General features: G+C 48.4%; 1 protein-coding gene across 11 annotated transcripts in view; it reads left to right on the top strand.

The window, feature by feature from the left end:
• Positions 1-17869, top strand: part of CAMTA1 (calmodulin binding transcription activator 1) — a 288512-nt gene that overhangs the window by 105918 nt on the left and 164725 nt on the right. For all 11 annotated transcript variants that reach the window (XM_062614460.1, XM_062614466.1, XM_062614457.1 and 8 more), the window contains one exon: positions 5525-5592. In XM_062614460.1, coding sequence (XP_062470444.1) covers positions 5525-5592 — 68 coding nt within the window. The remainder of the gene's footprint in view (positions 1-5524; positions 5593-17869) is intronic.

Here is a 17869-nt window from a genome sequence, read left to right as displayed (position 1 = left end):
GCCTGTCCGTGCAGACACACACACATCACACGGCGGCTGTGCAGTGCGTGCTGCTGAGCGCTCTGCTCCCTGCCGCTGCCTGCGCTGCAGCTGGGACCCGGGAGGTGACATCAGGTCACCCCTGCTGCAGCTCCGGGTGCTGCCCTGGTTAAATATTGAAGTGGCCGAGGAGCTGCAGTCACGTAGCGCTGGGTGGGAGCTGGTGCTGGTGCTGCACAGCACCCGGGTAGCGTCTGCAGCTCCTTCCCCTGCCTGCCTCATACCTGGCTTACATTGAGATGAGCTCTCAGGCAGAAGCTCTTCCCTGTGAGGGTGCTGAGGTGCTACCACAGGGTGCCCAGAGAAGCTGTGGCTGCCCCATCCCTGGCAGTGTTCAAGGCCAGGTTGGACACAGGGGCTTGGAGCAAGCTGCTCTAGTGGAAGGGGTCCCTGTCCATTGGGAACTGGATGAGCTTTAAGGTCCCTTCCCACCCAGACCAGTCTGGGATCTTGTGATTAACAGTGTGAGGGCTGCTGGGGTGAAACTGGAGGAAGAGCGATGGAGCCGTCACAAGTGGCACATCTAGAGACGCCGTAGCCCACTGGTGTCCTGTCTGACACAGTTAATGTGGATTTGCAGTTGATGGCTCTTTGCGTGCAGACTTAATAATCTTAAACAGGGGAATGCAAAACAAAAACAAATGTTCATTTATATAAAATGCTGTCAGCCCAAGCAACAGGGTATAAATTAAACCACTGAATTATATGGCCAAGTTTAGGATGAAACATAACTCACATGATCCGAATCTTAAAATACCTAATTGCTTTACAGGGTGCTTCCTTTAGCTGATCAAATTAAACCTATTTCCCTTGTTAAAGCTCTGAATGTAGGGCTCAGTCCTGCAGGCTCTGCTTTAGGTGGGAAAGCCCTGCTCTGAGCCTAACCGTGCAATCGGCGCGCACGGTCAGAAGCAGAGCTGGATGCGCACAGCTTTCAGTATTCCATAGAACAGTTTGGGTCGGAAGGGACCATAAAGCTCATCCCGTTCACTTTTCACTTTAAAGCATTACTTGCTGACGTCGTTTCCAAAGCCGGGCTCAGAAGGGATGCGGGGCTGGGTGAGACCTCGTGACCAAGGGGCTGGTGCCCTTGTGCACAGAGATGCTCCTGGGTGGTCTTGGGCACTGGGTGCCACGTGCCCTGACAGTGCCTCTGGGACTTGCTGATGGGAGGGTGTTTGTGGGGAGCGAGCATGTCCTTTCATTTCCTTCAGCCGCTTTATAATGACAGAGCAGAGGCGAGGACGGCGCTGGGGCTCGCAGCATGGCGCTGTCTCATCTGACCTTGCTGGTGCCACGCTGCCTTTTGTTTGTAATCTCGGGCAAGAAGCAAAGCAAAAAGGGTTTGATAGGAGACAAAAGCAAACAATAGGCTCTCTCCAAAGATAGGATGAATGGGATGTAATTGAATGTTTTGGTGAAGACATTGACTTGACCCTCTAAGACACACAGAGAATCATTAGGAGAATTAACGCACATTAAAATGCAGGGTTTTTATCAGAGGGCTTTTATTGTGCCTATAGCTTTGGTTTTAATTATTTAATGACTTTGTGTCTTCTAGTGATAAATCTATTTCTGCTTCCCTATTCAAAAGGAAGAAAGGTGTTGGTGTGACAGGGGGGTACATGCCCCGAGTGGCTGATGAGCACCGGCCTTTTGTGAGCAGGCAGGCAGATGCCTTCAGAGAGCATCTCTTGCAGATAAAACACCAGCATTGCTCTGACCGCTCTCTTCTGGGCCCTTCAGGTTTACTTTTCCAGTCTACATATAGCAAAAACTCTGTAGGAATTATGTACAGGCAGGAGCTAGGTGGGATGTGGGGTTTGGGAAGAAGAGTGACAGAGCTGGGCTGCTCGGGGCGCAGCACTCCTGTTTGCAGCTCCTCCTGCACTGCTTTCAGGGCTCCTCAGTAACCTCATCTGTGTATTTGGCATCTCTCAGGTTGTGCTTTCCTCACCTCGCCAATGGATTTGAAACAAAAATAGCTTTTTTAATAACTTGAGCTGCTTGGTTTGGGCTTTGCTGAGATTTATGACATGTGTCTGTGTCATAGAATCATGGAATAGTTTGGGTTGGAAGGGACCTTCAAAGGTCATCCAGTCCAGCCCCCATCATCTCTTCCCCGAAATCATCTCCTTTGGCCTCTGACCTGGGAGCATCCACTGCGACGCATGTGGTACCCAACTGTTGCTGCCAACCCTGGAGTCTGTGATTTGCTGGGACTGTGCTGGGCGATGGACACAAAGCCATGTAGTTACAGAAAGCAGATCATGGAGAGAACAGGATTTAGATGGGGTTGCTGCTGACGGCAGGGAAGCCTTCCCCAGTGCGTCCTCCACAAGACGGGCTTTCTCCATCCGAAGCTCTTCTGCTTCTTGTGCCCTCCGATCTCTCCCTTAGAGACCCAACAGTTCCCTGTGCAAGACCAGTTTGGGGCTCACCCTGGTGCCCAGGTTGTGCCTGTCCTCCGAACTCACCTTTTTGCCTGACTGTCCATGTGCGTGTGAGCACTGCTGAGCATCACCGTGTCATCTGTTCTGCTCCAGTATGAGGTGGCAGACGGGAGATTTCTTGTTCTCCCTGAGCCTTGGTGCTCATATAGTGACAGAAGCTGGCACATGGTGTCAAACTGCAACCAGACATCTCTGTTGTTATCCCTGCGTGGCATAGGGCTGCTCTCCTCACACCAGCTTGTGATGCTGAGCATGCTGGTTCCCCCTCGTGTTGAAGGATGCGATTGGTGCTCTGGATCCCAGCATTGCAGACAGGGCCAGCAAGTGATGGGTGGGTTTCCTTGGCTTTTTGTGTCTCTTTTCCCTTATTTGTGTGCCAGTCCTTGTAATTGTGAGCACTCGGGGCAGGGGAGGCAGCGGCAGGATTCGCTGTCTCTCTGCTGTGCGTGTTAATTTATAGCGCTGCTGTGAGCTACATGTTCCTTGTTATCCAAGGTATTTCCTCTGGAGGAGGGAAATCAGGCTGTAATATATCATTAAGCAGAAAGCCTATGGGAGCTCCTATCCTAGTTGATGTGGATCCTTCTTTTAGCCTGTTAGAAGAATTGAATTATATGTTTTGAGTTGTCAGAAGATCCAGTGTGGAGTCTGGCTGGCTCTGTGCTATGGGAGCAGGGCTGGGAGCTGGCAGGCATCACAGGAACACTCATGTGTTTGATGGGTTGTTGTGTGCCCACAGCATTGATCTGCACCTTATCCTTTAGTCTGCCAGATCTGCTGGGCAGGCCCAGGACAGCAGCATGGAAACAAATGTTCTATCTCCAGCTACTGCAGCTCCTCCCTCTGGGATAGTTTTGGGATGGATGGATGGATGGATGGATGGATGGCCATCTCGAGCATGCAGGGCATAGGCCAGCTGGAAGGAATAGAGGGAACAAGCCTTGGGTGAGACTGACGTTCGTTCACCTGAAGTACTTTAGGTTTCTGTCCTATAGCGAGATGCTTATTCAGCCATGAAAGTTAAAAGTTGCTTTATTCCATTATGGCAGGTTGGTTTTTCATAGGAAGAGGCAAAATCCTGCACTAATCTGACCCGCACCCACTGGGGCTCATCTCTTGGTATCTCTGGAGCTGTAAGGTCTGAGATGATGCAGATTTGTAACAGACATAACGTGGGATGGGACTAAAATTCTGCAGACCACAGCACATTTGGTGGAAAATACTGTACTGGCTCCGAGGGAAGAACCCAGGGATCTCGGTTTATATTTCCTGAAGGATTTTAGTTTCGGAGTGTTTTATATTTATATATATATGCATAAAATCAGTGGTTGGCTCCTACAATTTGCACCCTGTATCAAGCTAGGCTCATGGAGCATCGATGGCTTGTGTAGGGAGCAGTGGAAGTCTGGGGCCAGACTTTCTTAGCCGTGTAGTATCCAAACTTTAGCACATGCGTCTGGTTGAACTGTGGCTCCTGTTGAAGCACAAGGCTTGGCGGGTTCTCTGCAAGGTTGTGAGTGCAGAGCCGTGCTGATGGCCCTGTGGAGGGCTGCACCAGGGCCTTTCGATAGTGAATTTTACACTGGAATTAGCCAGAGGTTATAAAGAGGTGGGTTTGGAGCTTGGTGTCAGTGCTGCTCCTCCTGGCTCCCGCAGAAGCAGTGCCATTCCCATCATCTGCTGCTGCAGTCATCACTTAAAACTGCGGAGTCGGGCTTGGGAAAGAAGGGATGCGGCGGTGGATTGTGGGAGAATTTATTTGCAGTGTAAACATGTTGGTCAGGAGTCATTAATATGACATTCACACAACTCTAATAAAGTACATAACACGGAGATCTGGCACCGCTGCAATACCCAGAGGACATTAAGTATGAGTCTTAAAACCAAGAGTATTGGAAACAAGATATTTTTACGTCTCGTTTGGGAGTAATATAATTGCATTTTGTGGCTCTAGCAGATGCTTGGGCCAGCTGGTTGGAGAGCATTGTGGATTTTTTTAGCTTTGGTACTATACAGCTACAACCCTTATATAGATCTGTCTTCATTTTAAACAGAAAAGGCAAAAAAATTCATCTCCTGGTCAAAAGACCCATTTCTTGTGTGATACCTTCATGGTGGTGCAGCCTGTGTGCAGCAGCACTGGAGATTAAACCACACATGGGTTTGGGGTCTAATCTGAGGCCGCTTCCCTGACCTTCCTGCATCTCTCTGGCTGTCACAGGTCTCTGAGAGGGAGACTCTGGACCCAACTGGGAGGCAGTTTTTGGCAGAGAACCATCAAACCCCTACTTATTCCTCAGTGCCTCTTTGGGAGAGGGGGGAAGTTTGTTTCCAGCAGCCTGTGGACTTCAGCCCTGGGGGTTCTTTGCCATCTCCAGGTGTTGGGATGTTGCTGGTGATTACAGCAGTGGCATGGTTGTGGATGGTTTCTAGTCCCTGGTCTTGTTGCTTGCCCCACAACTGCTCTGGGTTTGACCCATGGAAGCGAGGCACAGCCACCCCCGGCTCCTCAGGCCTGTGTACAAGCACCAGTGTGAATTATCTCACCAGCACCAATAATTTCCTGCAAACATATCGGTCCTGATCTGGAAGTAATCGCCCGTATCATTCCTGCGAGTGGGAGCGATGACTTACGTTGATGTCACCCGCTGCCTTTTTATGGCAACCATTAATAATTCAGTAATTCTCTGCAGTGATGCTGTTCTATTTATAAATATTTAATTCCCCTTCCTGGTGGCACTGCCCTCCCCTTTGCCTCCCGATGTGCCACCGGGTGCTCGGTGGTCACCGCAGTTACCAGCAGTTGTCCGTGCTGGAAGATGCTGATGCTTTTCCTTGCCTTCGTTACATTACTTCAGTCTGGCTTTGATGGTGTGAACACGAGCCTTGCCCGAGCATGCCATACCAGAACCTGACTTAAGCTGCTGACCTACAGCTCCTTGTCTGTGTTATAGAATTTCTCTGTTATAAAACTTCCCCGTTCCCAACGTGGCCATGCAAGTGACTCTTTTCTTTCTGTGTTTCTCTTTCAGGAAATTGCAGCTTATTTAATAACGTTTGAAAAGCACGAAGAATGGCTAACAACCTCCCCTAAAACAAGGTAACGTTGCTCATGCTTCAGCCCATTGGCTCATTCTCGCTGGTGACTTGACTTGCTCCTTGGTGCATTGGCCACCGAGTGTAAACTCGTTGTGCTCAGTGGCTGGTGATGCCAGACTCTCATTAATTGCCTTACTGAGCGTTTCATTGACTGAAATCGGGTTGATTAAAAGTGGAAGAGCTGCAATCTTGACAGGTTAAAGTTGTCACCTGGTTGCTCAGGGTTTAATTGTACCCCTCAGCTGCGCAGGCTCGGAGGCCTCTGAGCGAGGTTGCATGCTGCTTATCCCGAGAGCTCCCTGCAGGCTCCAACTCGATGTAAATGAAGAGGCGCAGAGCCCTCCGTGTGCTCTGCTGCTTAACATGCAGTCACGGGGATTGTTTGCCTTTTGGTGTTTCTCTTGCTGGGGTTAAGTGTTTGATGGCGAGGAGATCCCGAAAAGCCGCATTAACAGACATGTTTGCAGTTTATTATTCAGTAAATGTCATGTCTTCTTTGCGCTGCCATAAATGTTTAACTCCTGTGCTCCCCTGGGACCCCAGACGTGACGTTTTGCCTGCAGATGTTTTCCTGCTGTTCCGGCTGTGCTCGGGCTCCCGGCGTTTCCATACGTTACAAAAACCAACCCTGCCTTTCCAGTATTGAGGGGTTTTTCCTTTTCTTCTTTTTCCCAACCTGCCCCGTGCCTGTTGAGCAGGGTGAGGTCACTGGTGAGCCTGCTTAGCACCAAGGTGGGAGAAAAGCCTCTAACATCCTGCATCCCATCGCCATCCGCTGCAGGGATGCAGTACCAGAGGCATCCCAACAGCCTGTTGCTGGGCTTGGCATCACCTCCCTCTGTCATCAGCAGGGGCAGAAATTCCAGTGAGGCACAAGGAATGATGTTGCACCTCATGGATGGTGTGGGTTAATTCCCTGAGTATTTCCTGACTCCCGGAGAGGAGAGGATGGAGGTGGAGGAGGAGGGGGTGGGTGAAGGGCCCTTGGGGTCTACTTTTCCCACTGATGGAAAGCTGTGAGTCTCACTTTGGTGAGTGCATATGTGCCGTGTTCCATTGCCCCTTTTGGTGCAGGGCAGCAGGTAGTTTGATAAAGATTAGAGAAGGCTTTTATCTGACCTGATAATCCCAAACTTCAGAATTAATGCAGTGCAATTTCTTGCTGACCTTTTGCCATAGAAGCCTGTTAAGAGGTCAGAGAAGAGATGAACCAGTCTGGATATACATGGTGTCATTAAACATGAGATTATACATGTGTTTGTAGCAGCACCTTACGGTTTTAAGAGTTTGGTTTGCTAAAGGCAAGGCATGAAAGTAATTTTCTGATGAATATTACAATACCTTCCCCTGTGTGTTCACACTTGGAGGGGATGTCCCAGGAGAAGGAGAGTTGTAACAGCTCTTCAAGGACCTTCTTAAATTGTGGACTTGGGTCTTTTCTGCCTTTTTTTTTAAATATAAAAATCAACTGGGAGAGTTACATGCTGAGTTCATACACTGAGGTGGTGCAGAATTGATGCTGTCGCTGCAGCACTGGGCTGGAGCACTCCCTGGTTTGTTTGCTGCTGTTAATTCAGCTCAGAAATGAATAGAGGTGAATCGCACCCTGACACGTGGAGTTCCTTAGTGAGGTGATGGAGCACAGTGGGGTTCGAGGACCACTGTGGTAGGCTCGGAGTGGCTGGGGCTGTTGGCCAATGATGGGCATTGGTGGTGGCCCATAGAGAAGTTCCCATGTTCATGACACAGGACAGGGCGGGGTTGCTTTGACCATGGGTGGAGGAGGAACCCTCCTATGATGCCATTGTGGTGGCAGTAGAGGAGCTATGAGGAGGATTTTGGCAGTCTCCAGAATGGCTTTTTTTGGGAAGCTTCGTTTGGAATGACTCTCATTGGTAAAATGTGCTGATCTAAATGTACTGGGGTGTTATTTACAACAGGCTTTGAGTGCTCCAGTTTACCAGCATGAATTACCAAGCATCCTTCGCGAGACACCGACCTCGATGCTTCCTTGGAATGGTGTTTGGTTGCTGGCTGCAGTGGTGGAGGGGGGTGGGAAGCGTTCTGCTGGTGCAGGCTCTGACATTTCCAACTTAAATGCAAACTGTGACGACCAAACCCAAATCGCTTGACATTTGTGTATCAAGTAGAACTTAATTGTTGTTTCCATTGGAATTTCAATGACAAAGCTGGCTTTTAGTCCCCTAACACTGTGCTAGATGAAGATACTTTGCAGCCTGTTTCCAAGTGCCTTCTGTAATTCTCATTTTAGAGTATTTTAATGCTAAACATGAGTGACCTGGCGTAGCTTTACCTGTTGTGTTTCACGAGTGGGGCTCAGCAACAGAAAGCATGGCCGTGCCCAGAAGCTGCCAGGTTAGTTTTCCAGCTGGGAATACAGTTCAGATGTGTTTATGCAGCTTGCTGCTTTGCAGTTACATTCCTGCTGCATGTACAGCAAAAGCAGAGGTGTTTGGGCCAGAAGCGGGTACCAGGCTCTCGTTTCCTTCCTCAAAGCCCTGAAGGGAGGTGTTTCTTGGGAAGTGCTTTGGGATGCTGACGCCGTGATAAGCCATCACTTGTACTGATACACAGAGCGGCTGGGGGAATTCCCAGGTGAGGGATTTTCAGCCCGGAAAGAGCCCAAATGCTGTTTCTAGGCAGTGAGACTTGGCAGTGATTAATATTTCTGCAAGTCCGAGTTCGTGGCAACCTGCCCCTTCAGATCGATAGTGATTTACATACCCCAGACACATCCTGACAGTGCAGTTTGGTTTCACTTCTGCTACCCACTGCGTTACTTTTAGTGTTTTCATTCCCCTTCTCCCGACTTTGGGGAAACAAGGGTTGCTTTTGGTGTGATGGGCAGGGACAGCAGGTGCAGGAAGGTTTCCCGCTGATAAATCCTAACCCAGGAAATCAGGGAATTGTCCTGGTGCGTAACAGTGACAGCAGCAAGAGCCATCTGAGCTCTGTGTGACTGGGTGCAGTGGGAAGTGCTGTTCCCTTGCTCCAGGGAATAGCAGGCATGGGCTGCAGAGGGTCACTGCAGCCCTATGGTGACTTAGGGAAAACTGCACCCAGCTCAAGTCCCAAGGACGTGCCAAGGCAGCAAAAAGCAGATGAATCGGTGACCCATCTTGCTGCCATCATAGACATGATGTCCTGGGACAGGGCTGTTCCACCGCTCAGTCATCTCAACTTCTGCTGATGCTGGTCGCAAGAACAGGGGATGCAGATTACGTTAGACTGGTTAGAAATCACTTTTCCTGATGGAAAATGCACTCACAACAATCGCTGTGTTCCTCTGTTACTTTTCTAGTGATTTTTTTTTTTTTTTTTTTTTTTTTTTTGCTGGCTCCAGAGTTTTGAAATTTCCAGAGAAATTGGATTTGTTCAGTTAAATGTGGGCTCGCGCCGAGGCTGGAGCGGGGGGCACCCACCCACAATGAGATTTAGAGGGAGCAGGGCAGGAAAACCTAATGTAGTTACTGCTTCAGCAGAGCTGCCCGGGGGGATGTGCAGTGAGAAGAAACACGCCTGGCTCCCGGGAGAGCATCATTGTGTGCAGTGAGCCTGAGCCCTGCTCCGAGCCTGACCCTGCCGTGATGGGATGGGGTCAGCATTGACTGGACCCTCTGACACAGGGGAGCTCCATGGTGAGGGGCAGGATGAGCTGTCACCTCAGCTCCTCGCCATCCCATTGCCCGTGGAGCACACCCTGCTTCTGACCTGTCCATCGGTCCAGTCTAAGCACCACCATTTATCTTGGCTATCTTTATCAGGGGCTTCTTAAAGACAAGTTAGGACCTTGCAGTATATTAATTTTATTAAATAATTAATAGCAAAATTAATTGGATTATTCCATTTTCAGGTAAAAAATAGGGTGATAAATATTCATCACTTATTTTATGAAAGGAATTTCCATTTCCTATGCCATTAAGGTGAGATAAACTAACACTGGGTTTAAATGAAGGCTGAAAAGAGTTGTGCTTTGGACTTGATTCCCTGTGTTATGTGGCAAGCAGCTCCCAATGGGCTCTGTGCAGGAGCCATCCTGCTGCCTGGGTACCTGCTGCTCCCGGTGTGCCTTGGCACTTGTGGGACGAGCCAGAGGCTCTTGTGTTGAGGAGCAGATCCTGCGAGCCGAAGGTCGTGGATAGGCGACTGCCTGGAGCAAATAGAAATACTGGAGACTTTGTTTAGAGGTGAGGGTCCTGCTGCCTTACGTAGCTCCTCCTGTCCATGGGGCCCAGGACCATAACCCTCCCCATGCACAGTGCTGCAATGGGGGGTTTGCTGTCGTTGCTGCTGCTGGAATCCCTGTTCACACGGCTGGGGTGGCTGTGACCTGCTTTTCCTTCGTCAAAGGCAATGTGTGTGCTGTCAGCTCTTCCTGGCTTAGAATGCTGCTTGACATAATCCCTGCTAAATGTGGCACATCTCTCTTTACACTTTACAGATTTCATGACTCTCAACACTTTCTTCTCGCTGCTCTCAGTATTTCCTACTCTATTTTTTGTCTTGTTTTCCCCTGAAGAGGATAAACAGTACAGAGATGGTTTTAAGAGGCATTGATTCATATAGATTTTCATCCGCTGTGGTCCAGGGGTGTTGAGATGCCAATAATAAATTCCTTTAACAGCTCACCCCCGTTTGTTTTAATGTGACCTAATGGGAGCCATCAGGATGCCTGTCCCAGAGCAGTCAATGGTCTTCAAGTATTTCATGTGAACCCTTCCCATGGCTGGTCCAGGCTGGGCAGCAGGTACAGGCTGGTGCTACTGGAGAGCTGGTTTCCCTCTATATGTAACCCATGGCTTAGGAGAGCTGCATCAGTGTGGAAGACAGCACTGGGCAACCAGGATGAGATGTCCCTATTTCCATTATGGATGGAATTCACTTGGTGTGGATGCTGAAGGTTGGCTCCTCCATCCCATTGACTTCTCTACAGCCACCATGTGTGGTCACCAGGCTCTGACTTTGCCATGCATCAGTTGGGTACAGTTGCAAAGCTGTTGGCTTTATAGCTGGTCCATGCACACGGATGTCTTCTGTCCCTCTGCCTGGCTTCATAGGGGATGGCGGTGCTGGAATGCAAAGGCTCCCAGTCCTCTTCACACAGCTTTGTCCCTTGGGGAGGCAGAGAACCCTAGAAAGCATGGAATCCTCAGAGAAAGCAATGATCTGCTAATAGAGTGCTTGCGTTATCCAGCAAAGTACTGTCTGCCTCCAGCGAGCCCTTCCCATTGATAGAAACAGGCAAGGAGAACGCGGGGAGTTTGTTTTGGACCAAATCTTGGGATTCAGGATTCAGGCAGGCTCTGTCTGTTCCCAGATCAGACATTGAGGGTGGGAGGATGCTCAGTTTCAGAGGCTGCTTGGTGTGACTGAACCCCCGTGCTGGCTGCCCAGTCTGGGTGTATGAGCCAAGTGAGAGAGGAGCTGCCGTTGTCCTGGGTAGAGCAGGAGGAAGGTGAAAGTGTGCCAGGGGAGATGTTGGGTTGGGGCTCCTGATGGCCAGCACCAGCCCAGCCAGTGTTTTCATGCACTTTATGCTCCCAGCCAGAGGGAACCCAGAAGGATGGAGGGTTTAATTGCTATTGTGGGGCCACTTTGGAGATGCTCTTTTCCATGTAAATGGGTAGAGGCTGCAGAAGGGCTGGGAAAACTGGGATTTGTTCACACTGCTTTAAACACCAACAAAATTCAAGTCTTAGTCACATTTTAAAGGCTTTGCAACTTAATTTATATTCTGGTATGGTAATGAAGAAGCATCCTTTGTCCAGGAGGTGAGATATGCAAAACTAACCTTTAAGTTGCTCATAATTAACCTTTAATGATATTCTCACATTTTTTTCCAGTGCATTCCCTGCATCAAAAACAACGTATGGAAAGGGTGCCTGAGACTGCTTGTTGCATCTTAATGGCCTGCAAATATCAGCTGATTAAAAATAAACTGTTTATGGGGATTATTTATCAACAGAGTCGTTTCCCTCCAGGGAACCTGGCACTGAGGTTACCCAGTGGGGCTGGAGCCAGGCCCCGCAGCCCTCCCCGTGCGCCATCCTTGGTCAGCAGAGATGGGGATGCCTTTGGTCCAGTGGAAGGGGGATGCATTGTGTCTCCACATAGGGAAATTGTAATATTTATGGGAAATACAGTGAGATTTAAATTGCACATTGGTGTGTTAGGAAGAGTGTGCCAGAAATCGGGGATCGGGGAGAGGGTTTTTGCACCCCATGCATGTGAAGCAGTTACATACATCCCAGGGGGCCTGCTGTTCGTGTTGGAAGGATGGGGACTGATTTGTGTAACAAGCTCTGTGTGTGTCAGGAGATGAGAGCTGGGTTTCTGGTTCTGGGCTGTATTTTGGTGCTGAAGAGCATTGTGTTGGTAACGAGCAGGGTTTCCTCTTACTGTGGTGTGAGGAATGTTTGCTGACCTGGTCGCTATGGTGTCCTTATGCACGCTGCTGGGCTCGTAGGGAAGTGCTGGGGACATACATGAGCTTACGCAGTCCAAATGTGGAGGAGCCTGTGGGTGAGCAACAAATACAGACACAGGGGCCAAGATCTCAGTTTTCCTTCTGTTTTTTCCTTCCCAGCCCTGAGAAAGACAAGTTTGCAGGGATGTGGCCGAGGCTCCCCAGGGGTTACTCGTTCCCATTCCCACACTGCAACAATACTTGAGTATCATTAAATTTTAAGTTCCGTGTAGAATCTGGTGGGTAGGCAGATGTACCGGGGCGTTAAACTTTATGTCACTTCAAAATGGTGTTCAGGTACATCACGGGGAGCCCATCCAGCTGTAAAATTACCTGGTTTATGATGCTGCATCGCAGCTTTGGTCTTTTTGTGTTAATTAAAAATGTACCTGAAATCTCGCCCCGTTGGGAAATTGCCACTGTGCTTTTTGGTTTCCTGTAGCTCCCTGACACAGTGTGAAAGGACCTGATTCTTCTGCCAGGGTTTGGTACTGTTTACAAGGGGAAAAGAGTTTGCTAATGGGGATAAACACTTCCCTGTTTTCCTTGGCTGGTTCAGTGCTGGGTTTCTTCTGGCCTTCCCCTGGGCTGTCTCCAGGCTGGGAGCAGGGAAATGTCCTGCTGGAGTTTGGAGCTGCTGTTTGCTGGGTGCAGGAGTGTTCCATTTCCCACTCATAGAACTGTAGAACTGGTTTGGGTTTGAAGGGACCTTAAAGCTCATCCAGCTCCAACCCCTGGCATGGGCAGGGACCCCTTCCACTAGAGCAGCTTGCTCCAACCTGGCCTTGAACACTACCAGGGATGGGGCACCCTGTGTGTCCACCAGCTCTTGAACCAGAACTGACATCGCTGTGCTTGGTGTGGATGGGGATCTCCAGCCCCATGAAACGGGAATCTGTTGAATTGCTACCATGCTGCTTCTGGTATTAAATAAAAGGCCTCATCCTGAGGCATCCCACGTGATGATGCGCTGAGTTTTTGCAGCGTGATTTATGTTTGGCCGTAGGATTATTGTTTTCTATTGATTCTGAGGGAAATAAAGCAGCAGTAAAAGCCCATCATGAGCCTCCTGGTGGAACGTGAGAACTGGAAGATTTCCTGCCAGAAATCCTGTTGTCTCCTTGATGGTGACTCCTAAAGCACCGGCACAGCTGGTCTCAAAGTGAGCATCACCTCACACTCGTCCTGCTCCTCCTCTTCGCATTGCCTGGTTCCGTCCATCAAGGATGCTCTGGTGCTGTTGTGGCTGCCTCGTGGCCTGACACATAGGTGGGTTTTGGGTCCAGCAATGGTGAAGAGGCTTCCCAGGATCTTCTCTGCTGTGTGTCTGTGTCTGCAGGAGGCGATCCCTCCCTCTGTTGATGTGTGAAATTAAACCTGGTTTTTCCTACATTTCAGGGCTTCTTTTCAATTCTGAGAAACGAAGTTTTGCCCTAAAATGATTCAGTTTACCTGGAAACTACTGCTTCTTTCCATCCTCCCCAGTGTGCTGTCATCCTGGAGCATGTTGTTTGCTTGCTACTCACATGCCTGGCACTTGTACAAGATGAACAGTTAAATTTATCAACTCTGGCCGAGCTGTTGTGCCTTTTCTCTGCAGAGCCAAAATGTGCTGCTCTGTACCATCTGAATGGGTTTTTCCAGGCTGATTTAACAATGCCACATGCAGCTGAACACCACGGCTGTCGTTTTAACACACAGAGCACTGGTCAAGTGATGGAAACAGGAGGGCTGGTACCAGCAGGTGCTGGGGCACCTCTATGACTGCAGAGGTGTTTGGTGGCATTTTGTGATCAGAAATGCAGAATTAGTGGATGTGATGAATTACATATTCCTGTTCTGTTGGACCTTCATGTCCTACAGGCTGTTAACTTCTATCTCCATAGATGAGCCTGCACACTGAGGCCAAGATTCCAAGCTGCAGGGAAGTGTTTAGGTGAGAGGGACCAGTGGATCCCTTGGGGATCCATCCGGCTCCCTCCCAGCAGGCAGCAGCATCCTTGCCTGTGCTTCACCGGAGCACATGCCTCCTGCTGCTGCCAGCGAGAGTGAATTGTGCCCATAGTATTATTTCTGTATTTATTTTATAAATGTCAATGATGAACTAAATTAAGATAAATAAGGCTGTTCCCTCTTGCTGTTTAATTTACTAAATTTTAATGAGACTAATAACATCTGTACTTGTTCCATCTTCTGGCTGGCTGGGAGACGTCAGCGGGTCTGACAGCTCCGCTCCGCTCCTCTTCCATGAATGTTTATGAGCAGAGCATTTTACAAACGTGGCATTAAGCTGTTTGGTTTCGTCTGTGCTTCAGCTTACACCAGTGGAGAAGCCGAGGCAGTGATGCAGATGATGGATGAACACCATCTCTGTGAGTGAAATGGGGGTGTTTTCTAAGTGCTGTTGCACAATGCAAGCAGTGGGCAAGAGTTGCAGCGATGGAGATGGGCAGAGGTGGGAGCAGAGCCGAGATGCCTGTCCTGAAAAGGGAGCAGTGTTCTCCCATGGTTTCCCCTGCTGGCACAGCTCCAGCGGGTTGTTGGTGCTTTCCTTCTATGCTCTGTGGTTCGTGTGGGGCTGGAGGACTGGTGGCATACAGAGCATCCCTGTGCCATCACACCGGTGCCCTCTGGAAGGTGACCATTTGTTTCTCATCAGTTGAGCCTCTTGCACAGCAAATGGGTCATGCAGGGGACATCTTCCTGCTGGATAAGCAATTAGCTAAAATAAACTACTCGAAGGACAAATTATGCAGGACTCTTGCTCTGTAACAAATGGATTAATTGACTTTGGTATTTGTGGGATGTTGCCTCTCGTTTACTGAGCTCTCTCGAGCTGACAAAAAGGTCGTGCCTTTCTCAGCAGCATTTCTGGTGCCAGGGTGTAGGGAACAGGCCCTGCCTGACTTCTCTATTGAGCTGGCTTGGTGAGTAACAGAGGAAAGAGTGAAACAGGAGGTTTTCATCAACGGAACTTGGGCAAACACCGGCGATGCCTAGTGCTGGGTGCACTGGAGGGGTATGAGAGGAGGCTTAAAAGAGGGATTCAGGCAAACTTGGATGGTCTCAAATTAGGGCATGATGGAGAAAGGCTTTTCTGTTATCAAAAGTTAGTTCAGGCTAAATTAATCTGAAAATGTGTAATTTCATCTCAACTAAAAATACTGTAATGTAATTAAATTCAAAAGTAGGATGAGCTGGGAGGGTATAAGAGAAGATAAGCATCGGAATGAGACAATAATTGAGTTTGTATTGTAAACACATTCCTAAAGGAATTTGGGATGTTTTAAGCTGCTTCATTATAAATTTTAAGTCAAGAGTGCTTAACAGCTTTGGCGTATTTGGGGAAGTGGTTGACTACCTTTGTATTTGTCTGCGTTCTTTGTTTGCAGGATTTTCTATATTGGGGTTTAATTTTCTCTTATCATCTATTGGTTTATTAACAAGTTTGAAGGCGAATAAGGCTTAAAGTTGGAAAATGTGTGTTTCCACGTGAAACTGGTTGTTTTGTGGATGCATATAAGCTTTTAATCTGTTTTTTTGTACTAGTTGGATCTTGAATCTATAAAATCGATAAGATTAGTATCATTAAAGCACTTGATGTATTAATTCTGAAGGACTTCACATTTGATACTGGAGCAAGCAAGTCACTTCTATGCACACATCATTTATGTAGTTCTTCAGGCTGGCAGCGTAGGAAAGGGGTCAGGGTCGTATCCTTCCTTTGGGATGCTTGTGAGGAGGATGAGCATCCTAAAGCCATCATTTGAATGCTTTCAGCCCCAAACCTGGTTATCAGGTTGTCTGGGGACCCTGCAGTTGGCAGTTTGAGAATCATTCCCCTGGTGCTAGCATCTGTATCTTCGTGCAGCAAATGTTGCACAAGGGATGCAGAGAATGGGCGCTGTCTTGCTGTTGGCTTGATCCAGAAACCAAACAGCATGAGGAAGGGAGATGCTTTGTAAACTGCCTTGTGTCTTGTGGTGATAATGACCAATGTAACTCCTCTTTGGTGACACCGCACAGGCTGCTGTGTTATGGCACTTTGTTCTTTGCAAAGGTTTGCAGGAAAAATGCAAAAACCTTTCCATTTGCTAAAAATCCTTTACCCTTAATTCTGAAAAATGACTTTGTGGATCTTCATATTTCACAGGCCATAACTAGATTACTGCCTTTTACTGGAATACTTTGTGTTAATGAAGACCGCCTGGGATTACAAAATAGATTTCCTCTACAGAAGGCATTATGTGGTTATTTTTTACTGTCTGGCATTCTAGTTAATCGCCTTGTCATCATTAATTGATGGGACTGGATTGATAGAAACAAATAGATTCTATTCCTGAGGCTCATTTGAAAGAGAGGAGGGGCTTAGAGCAGGTTGCTGCAGGGTGTTTGAGCACGTGCCTCGAGTGCAGCGTGTGAGTAGTGGCCATCGAGGAGAGCTTGTTCACTGGGGGTGATGCTCGGGCTCAGTTGGCGCGTTGGAGACCTCTGCCGTGCTGCAGCCCTTTGGCTGGAAGTTCGACTGTTGAGTTTCAGATCCCAATCTGAAGTGGTTTGCAGTTAGAATTGCTAATTAATGAGTTATTGCTGAATTTTCAGGTATTTACAGGTTTCCTTAGTGTCTGCAGTCACATTGAGCAAGCGGCAGGGCCGGTGGCACCGGTGGCTTTGAGCCCTCCGGGTGCACGTGAGCACACGGATCGATGGGGGCTCGTGGTACGGTGCAGACATTGGGATGATTAATCTGGAAACAGTGTAAAGCATTCACGAGTTGTAGGAACTACTTCCCAATAAATCAAACAGCATCCCCGTGGGAGTGGGGAAGGGAAATAAATGAGGGCTAAAGAAATTGATAAAGATCCTTGAGCAATAAAGAGATGAACGCCAGTGCTTTTAAAATCGAACAAAGTTGATTTAACTGTCTTTTTTCATACCTTGTACCAAGATTTAAGTCTATAGCTTGTCATTATATCGAGAAATAATTTGCCAAAAGACTTTTTAGCATTTTGTGTGCATTCCACTTAATGGCAATTTTAATATTCTCGCTTTGGTCCTGCGTCGTTATGAGGAGGTTTCAATTGCTCGGCGCACGGAGGAGTTCATAAAGATTGTTTCTAATTTCTTTTTCAAATCTGGTATAGAGTTCAGAGCCATCACCACATGAATTATCACGGTACTCAGTGGAAATGTGAGCAAAGCTATTGTTAGCTGCTTAAACTAAATACCTGTCTTTGGTACAGCGCAGCTTCCAGAGGGCATTCCTGCTTAGGCTGCTCTGGACGAGGTCTGACTTCCTGTATTGCTAGGAGGAGAAGAGCTGCCCTGGCTGGTCACATTGGGAACACCACATGTGAGCTATAGCTGGTTTCCCAGAATGGATAAAGCCTTGGTCTTTATCTGTAGGGTATTAAAGTGATGCTTCAGAGAAGTCTGTGTTCTTGTGATCAGAGTGGTTCCCTCAGAGGTTATTTTGCAGTCAGCCATCTCATTTCTAGCTCTAGGACCCTGCTGGGGTTTTCTCTTGTGTTTTTCTCCCCTGTGCCCTCAAAATGAGAAGGATTTGGTTTGCCTTTTGTTTTTCCCTTGGTCAAATAACACTTTCTTGCTGTGTTACCCCAGGCACGGGGGAATGGAGGTAGCTGCTCACAGGCAGAGCTTGACAGCACCCAGATTTACCCAGGACAAGAGCTCTGCCTGGGTTCCAGAGCCCCCTGAAGCTCAGGGCAGTTCTTGAGTGCACAGAAGTGATTTAAAATAGCACATAACCCATAAACTCCCTGGAAACTCC

The sequence above is a fragment of the Pezoporus occidentalis genome, unplaced genomic scaffold, assembly GCF_034315485.1.
Source record: "Pezoporus occidentalis ecotype Australia unplaced genomic scaffold, CSIRO_AGI_Poc_V1 ctg176, whole genome shotgun sequence".
NCBI classification, from domain to species: domain Eukaryota; kingdom Metazoa; phylum Chordata; class Aves; order Psittaciformes; family Psittacidae; genus Pezoporus; species Pezoporus occidentalis.
Note: the sequence above shows the minus strand (reverse complement) of the source record. Positions and strands in the feature narration are given on the sequence as shown.